Below are 12,086 nucleotides of genomic sequence, written 5' to 3' on the forward strand. Positions count from 1 at the left end.
AAAGTCTTTGGCAATCTTTACCATGCAAGGGACATAGAACAAGTTGGGTTTGGATATATTCTTTCCTTCCAATAATTCCCTCTTCCTACCAAGGTTTCTTGACCCTGGCACTTGTCATTTTCTATTCTGATAACCTTCTAGATATTTTTCCTTTGCCAGAACAACCTAATGAACTTTCCTTGAGGAAGAGATGTGATGTTTTATAAACATCAAGGAAAACTGAGCCCATTTTGAAAATCTGCAAGACTCCAAGTCCTGCCACTCCTCATTGTGCTCCTTCCCCGAGCTCACAGGCCATCTACTACCTATGTGCAGACTATCTTTATGGCCATACACTCGATGACTTCACCAGAGGAACCCTGCCCTGTGACCACCTTAGTGTCGTCACTCTTTCTCCAACAAATCATACATCCTCAGAATGCCAAGCTTCATACCTGTCACTGCTGCCAGGATGCCTTCTCTCCAGACCCAAAAATTCCTATTCACTCTTGAGGGGGTTGGTGAAATGTAACCATGCAGTTTTGCTTCCCTTTCAGTGTATTAGGAGCAGTTATATATAGGAGAATCCTAACCCAACACGTTACCTTATAAGAGAGCTATTTGTAAGTATATGAATGCCTTCTGCTAGATGGGACAGGAACTCCATCTGGGTCTTTGTGTCCCCAGTGCCTAATTACAAAATACTGTTTGATGGAATGAGAAGTTTTCAGTTGAGATTTCTCAATCTGACAGCAAATGAACTTAGAGACATAGTTACCAACTTCACCCCATTCCCTAAAAAGCAGGGCATTTCAATTTTAGCAAAACAAAAACAAAAACAAACAAACAAAACCCAGAAGAATTATCAGGGGCTTTTTGGGGTGCCTAAGTGGCTCAATTGATTAAGTGTCTGCCTTTGGCTCAGGTCAGGTCCTGGGATGGAACCCCACATTGGGCTCCCTGCTCAGCAGGGAGACTCTTTCTCCCTTTTCTCCCTGCTTGTGGCTTGTGCTCTCTCTCTCACTATCTCTATCTCTCTCAAATAAATAAATAAAGTCTAAGAAAAATTAAAATAAAAAGAATTATCAGATGCTTTTTAAGTCTTTTGAGTATCTAAGGTCCTCTAGCCAAAGTCATGGTTTTCAGATCCATAGTGCTGGCCTTTCTAACACTTAGTACACAACCTACAGGGGAGGCCTACTGAAACCTCCAGGGATGTTGTAAGAGGGCTTTTGTAAACATATTCTGGGATTAGTGGGTCCCAGAATAGTGGATCCAGAATTAGTGGATCCATACCAGTGGGTCTTGAGGCCGTAAAGAGACATCGTGTCATCCTTAATTAAGACTGTCTGTTTCAAGTTCCGCTTGGATAAACTACAGGGAACTTCTGATATGGGAATAAGAATCTATAGGAATGTACCTTCGAAGGGCAACTTATTCAGGATCTGACGTTTGCACTTCCCCCCAAATAAAAGGACAGCAGGTCTTATGTGGAGGCCTCAGGGGACACAAGACCAAGGAGGAATCAGAGCCACTATGCTATTCCAATCAGAGGCAACTCAGACTCCCTGAGGAAAAACACCTCAGGGATAAGAATTCTGTGATTGCTTCAAGACCTTCCTTTGGTCTTGGTTAGCCCTAACTGCTAACCTGGAGGGATGTTGCCTGACTCCTGTAAGTGTTTTTGGTGAAGCAATAGGGTCAGGTCACCCAAACTTTCTGTTTCCTTAGAGCCATAAGCGGTAGGAAGGGCTTGGTCAGGGCCACCCTGTTGTTATTTACTATTGTGACCAGGAGGCACGGGAGGCAGAGGTCAAGTCTTCCAAACTTGCTTCCAAAATGTGAGGGACCATCCCAGTCACCCCCAGAAGGCAGAGGAAGCGCCATTATTAAACCACCATGACTTTCATTACAGCAATTTTCTCAGATTCCTTTAGTCTAAGAGAGTCTTCAGTCCTTCCATTGTCAGGAACTACACGGAGAAATTTAAAAACTCACCCGTTAGAAATGAAATGCTTCATTTGCATGCTGTCTAAATTCTGTAAATCAATTTCAGGTAAAATGCCCTACTTCCTTGTCATTCTCCAGGGTGTTTGAGGATCACTCTAGTGGGATTTAATTTCCTGACTTTTTGAAAGTTCTGTTGAATTCAGATGCACAGTCTTAAGATCAGACCAAATGTGCATGTTCATCTATTTCTTGAGCAGGTCAGGAAGAGGAAAGATAATTTGGAAAGCAGTTTGGGATGGCAAATGTGACCTACTGTCACACAGGCTATGGAAGCCCGAAGAGCACAGATGTACTCAGAAGGTGACTTCTGTTGATTTAGAACCGAATGGTGACGCTTCCCTCTACTACAGGCTCAGCAAGCTGTGGCTTGAATGGAAATTAGTCGGTACAAAGGTCTTCTCAACGCTATGGGAGCCTTGTAGCGCTAGGAGGGCACATTGCTTTCCAGGTGATGTGGCTGCAGAGACAGAAATCTTTCTCTCAATGTAAGGATTAGAGCACATTATTCCCTTTGATATGTTGTGCTTCAAATTTCCTCTTGTGCAGGTTCAGAGTGGGGGGGGGGGGGTTCTATGGGGCGTAGGTGTCCAGAAATTAAAAGTTATTGTTCCCTTAATCATAATAATGAGTTTAGTTTGACAAGGTCAATTAATTATTCAGGATTGGAAAGCAACACGATTATACAGATCAGGCGGGTAAGAAGAGAGGGCTCGGAAGACGAAGCCAGTGAGAGGTAAATGAAGGGCTGGTACCGCCAAAGCTCCATTGTTTGCAAGTCACCTGTCTGTGCTGACTATTTCCCTGGCCTAGGCCCTTTCTCTCTGGAATTCCTCTAACACAGGGAATGACAGCAGCATCCTGGCTTCTTTCTCTCCTTCCTGCCCCATTCCAGAGGCATTAGCATCTCCTCCCTTTCATGAGCTTCAGAGCTGTTTGACTCCATGAGACAGGTAATTAACTATCAAACAATAGCAGGGATTTTCAGATTAATTCTGCTTAGGAAGAAACTGGAAAACTCATTTACACCAAACAAAAGGGAGGGGGTGATTAGATACTCTAGTGACAAAAGAGAGACCTAGATAGAACCTGGAAAAAGTGCTGGAGACCAAAAGCTCTGTTAATTATTGTTATTTTTTATTATTGCTATTACACTAATATCCGTGTCTTAGGAGCACTGTGGGCTAACATCCGCTATCATGCCAACATGTGTCTGAGTGAGATTAAAGACCCTCGAGTACAGCGCTCAGGCCTCTGCACCTGGATGAGAAGGACCTTCCCTAATGTTCTATGGACCACCAGGGAAGCTGCGCTTGACTGTCACACAAGGGCACTTGCAAGACAGTGTGGGCTTTGAGAGGGCTTCCACGATCCCCTTAACTTAGCAAACAATTCAGTCCCACACGGTGTTTTATTCACTCTGAGCTCTCCATGAGACTTTCTCTTCCAAAGCCTTAGCCATTTTAGATACCCTGAGGAGCACCAGGATCAAGAGAGGAATAAGGTTAAAATATGCAGCTGGACTCCAGAAGCAGCCACTTATTAATTACACTCACAGAGCAGAACACCCTGAGGTCAAAGGGATGGGAATCATTAGACCCAAATTTCAATAAATCTAAAACTGATCTCTCTCACACTGGCCTAAAAGATTGTGTTCTGGCTGCCTAAGTGGGCGTGAAAATATGCGAGTGGTATTTCTTAATGTTCACGAACTCCTTCTGAGTGGAGTGTTCAAGGCATCTAACAATTAAGAAGTCCAGGGATCTGAGGTGCTTCATGAAGCCATCATATGATGCTTTAGAACACAAGGCTTTCCACGAGTTAGTACCACCTTGTTCTAGAGCCCTCAGGGTCCTGGTGTGCTCCCTCCCCACTCCACACCCATATTTAACCAACCCCCAAATTCCATTTTCCTTTGGATACAACTTCAGACTCTGGTTTTTCTTCTCTGCCTTAGCTAACAGAAGAACTCCCGTCCTCCACCTTTGTAGTACACTTCTCTTGTCTTTAAAAGACCTCCATCTTTTCTTATTTCTGTCTTGTCTCCAAAACCCCATTCTCTTTTCCATACCACACCTGGCCCCTTACATTAATGAAACCCATTCTTGCTTTCATGTGTACTGGCCCATTGCCCAAAATAACTTTCCTTCTTTCTTTCTTTCCTTTTTTTAAAGATTTTATTTATTTATTTGACAACAAGAGACACAGCAAGAGAGGGAACACAGCAGAGGGAGTGGGAGAGGGAGAAGCAGGCTCCTTGCAGAGAAGGGAGCCTGGTGCGAGACTCAATCCCAGGACCCTGGGATCACGGCTTGAGCTGAAGGCAGACGCCTAACAACTGAGCCCCCCAGGCGTCCCCCAAAAGAACTTTCTAAGACAAGAGAATATTCTATTTCTCTCCTGGCTAATAGAGTAGCCACTGATCATACATGGCTACAGAAGCATGTAGCTAGTGCAACTGAGGAAGTACATTTTAAATTTTATTTGGTTTTAGCTCATTTAATTTTCAATAGCCATTGTGGTGAGTAGGTACCTTGCTCAGTTCTCTTGTCCCCTCCCCCTTGCCACCACCAGCCCCTGCTGCTGCCTTTTCCCTCTTCCTCTTCCCATACTGCCCCCAGAGCCACTCTCTTCTTTAAAGCTGTCCTTACTCCTGGCTTATCTGGAAGGCTCACTCCATGTGAGCACCTGGGCTCAGTGCCTGTAGCCAGAAGCCTGCTCTTCCCTCCATGCTGACCCTGAACAATGCAAATCGGAAGAACTGTCACCTTCTTCTGGCAGGTTGGTCTAACATTCTGGGCCAGAGAGACTGAGATCTCTGTGGTCTGACACTCACACTTACTTCACCTGGTTCTCCCCATGGTTTCACTTACTAGCTGCTCCTCCAGCCCCTACACCGCCTACTGCAGGAACACTCCTCTGCAGCTCAGGCTAGGCCAACCCAGTCTACGTTCTAGCCACATCACCAGCCCTACCAGGACCTTCGGATAGCACCCCCACCCCCATCAGCCTGGGGAAGATTTAGGAGAATTTAGGTAGCCCCAGAGATAACAAAAACAAAAACAAAAACAAAAAACAAAGCACATCTAGAACTTAACCACCAGTGAAAGATTGTCCTGAGGATTGGAAGGACAGGAGATGATGTGTATAGCAGAAGCTCTGGAAAACATGAACCAAGGAAAGACCCCTAGCCCTTCATCCTGAGCTTGAGCTCAGGGACAGACCCATACTCAGAAGCACTGCCACATGAAAAGACCAGCCTAATTACTGTCAAGTAATTTCTGAATCTGTTAAAATGTATAATCAGAGGACATGCAGGTAAGGGGACCCACATTGCTGGTTTTTCCTGGTGGGTGCCCTAGAAGGATTCAGCCAATAGTAGCTATATTTCCAGAAAATGAATTCTTGGTCATGACTTGGACAAACATTACAGAAGTCCATCTCCACACAAATGGGAACTAATTCTTTGAAGGCAGCTTTTTATTCATCTCCATGTGCTAAGCAATTGGCCAAACTACTGTAGCCAGAGTTTTTTGTCAGCAATTAGAACCCCTATGGAGGAAGGAAGGAGTACTAAGGGCATGCACAAAGGGCCGAAGGTCTGATTCTCGGACATCTGCAGAGGCGGCATCCCAGCTGCCCACGAGAACTAAACATACTCAGTCACAACCACGGAGAAGACCCAGAACAAAGAACTAGTGGGGACAAAGGGTATGTTGATAACAGAGGAAAGACAGTCTTTCCCTGAAGCAACTCACATGATACTGTGAAAGTGTGATTACATTCCTTCTGCGTAAGTGTATTTGTACCTGAAGCTGACTACATGTATATAAATACACATACTCAGAGGCAGACAGTCAATTTAGTTCTTTCCGCTGCTGCTAGTGTGTGTGTGTGTGTGTGCACGCACGCACAGGTGCAGTGTGAGTATATGTCTGTGAGTATTTAATGATTGTAATGCCATTTTGAAAACTTAATATGTCTGACTTTCATTCCAGCAGCATTGTGTTCAGGGTTGAATAGCAGCTTCAACAAAATCCAGACAGTCAGCTCCTGCTAGGGGAATTAGGGTTTATGTTCAGTATAATAAATGATCCTAAGATAAATATATTCTTTTTTTTTTTAATGCTGGATGGTGATGTATCCTCTTTCCAATACAGAGATGGGGGAGTCTAGCTCTATTTAGTTTGTCTGATTGCTTTTAAGAAGGGGGACAGGTTGGCTCTGAAAAACTATGGTCCACTATTCATTAAAGTGTCAATAATGCTCAGCCCAGGCATATCGACAGCGGATTAGCTTGGGCTGAGTCTGTGTACAAGACCAGTGCCTTTTTAAACCTAGCTTGTTTCCAGATCAATACACCCATCAGCATTCGAAAATTAGCCCAAGATGAGATTCCAATACTTGAGGTGGCGTGTCATGCTAAGAGGCCACCTAGCCAAGTCACAGATATAAACACCTAGCTGGGGATTAGACATTTTCCATTAGCTTGGACATGAGCGAAGATTGATGTAGACCTCCTCACCTCGCCCCTCCCAGATCTCTACCCCCACAGGCACTCCACTTCCCCTCTTGTAGGCTGTGTAAGACCTCTGGACTATAATTCCAGCCATTTGCTTCAATAAGCATTTATTAAATGTGCACTTTGGATCAGGCACTCTCCCAGGTACTTAGGGCAGGAATGTGTGGGTGTGTAGGTGTGTGTGTTGGGAGGGGAGGGCTTAAGGAAAAAAAAAAAAAAGACAAAAACATGGTCCTTATCTTCAGGGAAGTTTCGGCATTTTCCACTATTTCTTCCATATTCCAGTTCCAGAAAGTTCTTGCTTGCTAAAGTGAATTTCGTACTAGTGTGTGTTTGTTAACTTTTCTTTGTCAGTGCAAGGTATCGTGCTCTCAACAGTAAGTGTGTGCAGGTCAGGGCGTGAAGGGAGCATGGGGGATGGCTTCAGAAGCACCCCCTCATAGAGAATACAGATGGTGCCAGTGGAGCAGTCACCAGACCTCCTCATCGAATGTGGCCCTCAAATTATGTGTCAGTCAACTATCCTTCATAAAAAAAGTATTGACCAATTGACTGATTTTTTAAATTTTTTTGAGTAGGTCCCATGCTTAGCATGGAGCCCAATGAGGGGCTTGAACTCACGACACTGAGATCAAGACCTGAGCTGAGACCAAAAGTTGGAAGCTTAACTGACCGAGCCACCCAGGCCCCCCCCCAAAATTAATTTTGCATCAAAAACGTATACATCCTGAAACAAAAGTCTTAGGGAATGACACTTATTCTGCTGTTTATAATATGGTGATACCTTCCATGCAATTTCATCTCCTTTAAAAAATTTTGTTTGTATCCAGCAGTTTGAAAAATATTCATTTATAGAATGAATAAATAGGAAAAGTCATAATTTCCATTCAGAGGAGTGAGAAAAAGAAATAAGAAACACATGGTGTGGCCAAGCTCTGGCCCAGCACTGAGGGGCACAGACATCCCTGTGGTCCCTGCTTAGAGTGAAGACCACAGTTCTCTTGCTATGCTGAGTCTCATCCCCGCTCACCTCGCTTGCCTTTCCCCAGCACGTGTCCAAACCCGGGATGTACATTCTCTTCCCTTCTCACAGCTCATGTTCCCGAATTCCTCCAGCTCCTTTGCGTTCTTCCTTCTCCAGCCACTTTCTTTCCCTTGTTTCTCTAGCCAAGCATCTGACAACCCCTTCCCCTTTCTTTGGGTGCTCTGACAAGGAGTGGTGGCTGAAGGAGTCTCTGCTGGAGGAGCTTCTGGCCCTAGATGCCCATCAGCTGGATGAAGGGAGCTAGGGGTCAGGCTAGGAAATAGACCCCAGCAGAAAAGGCAGGCTCCACTACTCTGAGCCTAAACTTCTGAGATAATAAAATGAGCTAGTGGCCCACTGTAAAAGAATTTTAAAAAGCTAAAAACTAGTATCAGTATTTAAAAAATATTGGTGGCTAACACGTATACAGCTCTATAGGTGCCAGACCCACTTCTAAGTATCAGATAAAATTTAGCAAGCTCATCACATCAGTGACTCTGTTTTGCAGAAGGAAACCCTGAAGCCTAGTCAGTAACTTGATTCACGTCTCACAGCCTGGAAGCCACCAAGTCTCATTCTGGCCCTATGTCCACCATGGCAAAGTGTTGTGTGAACCTCCTGGGGCCAGTTCTTCTTTGTGGGGAACAGGCGAGCACCACACCCAGGGCCTGACAAACAGGGAGAGGGCAGAACCCAGGGAGATGCAAAACCAAACCCAGTACATAGGCCTCAAAAGGTGGGGGTGAGGGGTGCAGAAAGCGGGGGCAGGAACCCGGGGTGCCAGCAAACATGGAGAATCAGACGCAGGTTATTAAAAGGGAGAAACCCAGGGCTGAGAGATGAGAGATGGGAGCAAGCAGGAGACAGTGGGGGGTGGCTGTTAAGGGCGTGTCTCAGGTGGGCGTGTAGAGCATCTGTGAAGGGCTCTGCTTTCTTTGAAGCCCGTGGGAGGGTATGGTGTGTGTAGTGCCAGAAAAGCTAAAACACAGATCTTAAAATAAAGCAAGCTTAGAACTGGATAGAACCAAAAAAAAAAAAAAAATCTTAAGAGGAGAAAAAAGCCAAGGAAAGCAATAATTAGAAGATAATTTTCTGAGAAAATATATTATTGGAACAAAAACAGAAACGAAAATCCAGTTCTATTCAACAGGAAAACTTATGTTGAAATTCAGCTTCAAATGGCAGCATGACAATTAGTTGTCCTATTGTCCTGTCCGGATGGAACAAACAGAACTCATCTCTGCTGAGGATCACAGAAAAAGTGTTGGACATGGGTTCTCCCAGCCACTGCCCAGACCGTCCAGCCAAACCCCGCCTACCTTGCACAATGAGGTGGACCCTGGAGGTCTTTGGGTGGTTGTCTGTCTGCACAGAGCAGGTATACGGGCCCTCGTCATATACATCCACGTTCTGGATCTCGATGCTGTACTGGGTTTGGGTGTTGCTCAGGAGGACCACACGTGGGTCTAGGCACCATTTGTCATTCCCAGCGTAGAGGATGGTGCTACGGTTTAGCCAGGCCACCCGGGTGACCCGGTTGTCAATTGTGCACCTGGAGGGAAAAACAGACGGGTGAGTCCAGGCACCGGAAAGGAAGTGGGGGCCATCAGAGTCAAGTCTTCTTAGAAATGCTAGGATGACTTTTCACCATGCCCTGTCTTCACCCGTCCACCCCCTGCCCCCAGTATACACACATAACATTTCCTGTCTGATTGTTATGGGTGGCACTTTCTGGAAATGGGCAGCAGAGATCTTGTGCGATTATAGCCTCAGAGCACTGCTATCTGAATCTTCTGGGTCCTGAGAAGTTCAGCAGTGAGCACTGAAAACCAGCTGAGCAAAGTACTAATTCCGTAGTCATAACTATTTGGTAGTTACAATTGGAGGCATCTCCTGTACCCAGAATGGCTAGACCCTCGGGGAACCATCAGCTCTCCCTTTGCACAAGGATTCCCATGTGTAGGTATTTTGGGAGTACTAAGTCATCCAGTACTTATAACAACCCTATGAGCAAGGTTCTGTTGGTAAAAGGAACGGAAGAACAAAGAAACTAAATATTTCTCCCAAGCCACACAGATAATATGTGCTAGATCAGAGAGACCCAGATTTTAACTACTAAACATTATCTCAGAATAGCGGATTCTAACAGAAGGCTTCTGAAGTCAAAACTAAATATGGACCACCACCATTGCTATTTATCTTCATTATACCCAGGGGCAGAAATGTTCAATTACTGCGAGACTAAAGTCATTTTCCAAAATCTCAAAACTGTTTGCACGTATAAAAATAGATTTCGTCTTTTTTATTTTTGCATCTGGAGTCCCCAAATTGTGGAAGCTCCCTTTTCTTTCCTTACATTTTCAAATCTCCCAGCTTCTCTCGCCAAGTCCTAATCACATCTCTCTGTCTGTATTCATTTCCCTCTCTCAGTACACCAAGTATGTTCTATGGCCTTAGGGGAAATTCACGAACATAGTGTCCTGATCCTAACTACAATGCTAGAAATAGCAATGTAGCTCAGTATGTATAATGGTACCTCAAATTTATATATTCTTTTGCAGTGTACAAAATACTTTTATATCCACACCATTTCTTTTGATTCTTGCAGCCAACCTGAGAAGTAGATTATCTTACCCATTCTCTACTTTAAAGATCAGGACTCCACCATTTGGAATGGTCTGAGGAATTGGCCAGGTTAGAGAGCTGGGTAGTGACACACATCTCTGGCTGATTCCTGGACCTGTGTGCTCCTCAGAATGTGCAAAGGGAGATTTTTCACTAGGGAGGGACACCTTTCCCTGCTGAATTCTCAAAATGGTCTGTGACCATAAAAAAACTAAGAAATGCTGCTGAGCATACGAGCTTCCCCGGGTGGTCCCTCTTGAGATGAGATATCCTGTACCGTACCTTCTTTCCGCTTATACTTCTGTAAATGTCACAGGATCACTGCAGGGCCACTCAGGCACAGGTGGGGAGCCTTACTGAGAATGCCTGTAGGGAAAGCTGCTCCACCAGAAACACCTTTGCTCTGGTGTCCAGCAAGTTTTGTGCTATTCATTGTGTTTCCCGGACAATGCAGGATGGAGATGACTTCACTAGGAAAAGATCAAGGGAATGGGCCCCTTGCATCAGAATCGCATGAAGGGTTTGTTACAGGGGTTTAGTCTCACCTCCTATCCTATTGATTCAGTCATTGGGTATCCGGAAATACAAATTTCTAACAATACCCCAGCTGGGTCATAGACCTACCAAAGTTTGAAAAACACTGGCGCAGAGTTGTGTGTCTGAGATCAGCTACATAATTTGGGGGCTCAGTATAAAATGAAAAGGCAGAGCTCATTTCAAGATACCGAGAGCAGAGCACTTAACCATGTGCAGGGTCCTTCTGAGTGCAGAGTTTGTGTGAATAATACCTGAGTGAACATACCCTGAGTAGATCTTGGACTTTATTGTGCTTACAGTGGTTCTTGGGATTCTTAGTAAAATGCTTATCCTGATTTGATAGGTTTTGTGTGGGTCCTGAGAGTCCGCACTTTGAGTAAGCTCTCACGTGACGCCAGTGCTACCATTCCTTAAGTAGCACAAATCTTGAGTATGAAACATATGAACGTTAGGGTGGGGAAGCACTGAGCTAGCAGCTCACCATGTAGAAGTGTGGTCAGAAAACCAGCAGATCACCATCCCATAGGAGCCTGGTAGAAATGCAGAAACTCTGGCCCTACCTCATACGCAATGAATTAGAATATTCATTTTCATAAGATCTCTAGATAACTAGAATACACGTGAAGTTTGGGCTGCCCTAGGACATATTTCAAGACTGCCTCTGGCTTTGATGACTATACCCAGAATGTGAATGAGAGGTAGAGAAGTGCAGCCAACAGAGGAAGCACGTGACGCCAGCCCTTCTCTTAGGTTCCTCACAGACTTCCATGATGTTTGTCATCGCAGGCTGCCTTACCTGGAGGGTGGACTCGGAGCCAGAGTGGTTTGAAATTCCTGAAGAACAACACACTCCCCAGCATATTTTACTAGTAACACACCTGGGATGTCATTTGTCTTAATTACCTTAAGGATAGCCCCTGCTCTAAATTGTACTTGGCAACTCCTGGATGGCTCAGTCAGCTGAGCGTTCCACTCTTGATTTCAACTCAGGACATGATCTCAGGGTCCTGAGATCGAGCCCCATGTCAGGCTCTGCTCAGAGCCTGCTTAAGATTCTCTCTCCCTCTCTTTGGCCCCTCCTAGCTCTCCTGCACTCCTTCTCTCCCCCCTCCCCTCTAAAATCATTAAATAAATCCTTGGAAAAATAAATTTTGTTTTGATCCAAGCAGAGAAACTGTGAAATTCATATTCATGAGTAATATTTATTGAACACATCTTCTTGTATGCTTGGTACAACACAAGCCTATTACATACACTACATCTCAAAAATGTGGTGGGTTCACTTATTAATGCCAACTTACAGATGGGGTTAAGTCACGTTTAAAAAATATCCAAATTGAAAGAATACTTGAATTGATCAGAATCGCTGTGGTATTAAGTTGCAGAGTCAGG

The 12,086-nt window shown here is 44.7% G+C and overlaps 1 protein-coding gene across 6 annotated transcripts in view; it reads right to left on the reverse strand.

Annotated features, from left to right (window-relative positions):
* Positions 1-12,086, reverse strand: part of NTM (neurotrimin) — a 964,245-nt gene that overhangs the window by 175,452 nt on the left and 776,707 nt on the right. For all 6 annotated transcript variants that reach the window (XM_046017351.1, XM_046017356.1, XM_046017357.1 and 3 more), the window contains one exon: positions 8,852-9,084. In XM_046017351.1, the coding sequence (XP_045873307.1) occupies positions 8,852-9,084 (233 nt within the window). The remainder of the gene's footprint in view (positions 1-8,851; positions 9,085-12,086) is intronic.

The sequence above is a fragment of the Meles meles genome, chromosome 8 (genome assembly GCF_922984935.1).
Source record: "Meles meles chromosome 8, mMelMel3.1 paternal haplotype, whole genome shotgun sequence".
Classification (NCBI taxonomy): Eukaryota; Metazoa; Chordata; class Mammalia; order Carnivora; family Mustelidae; genus Meles; species Meles meles.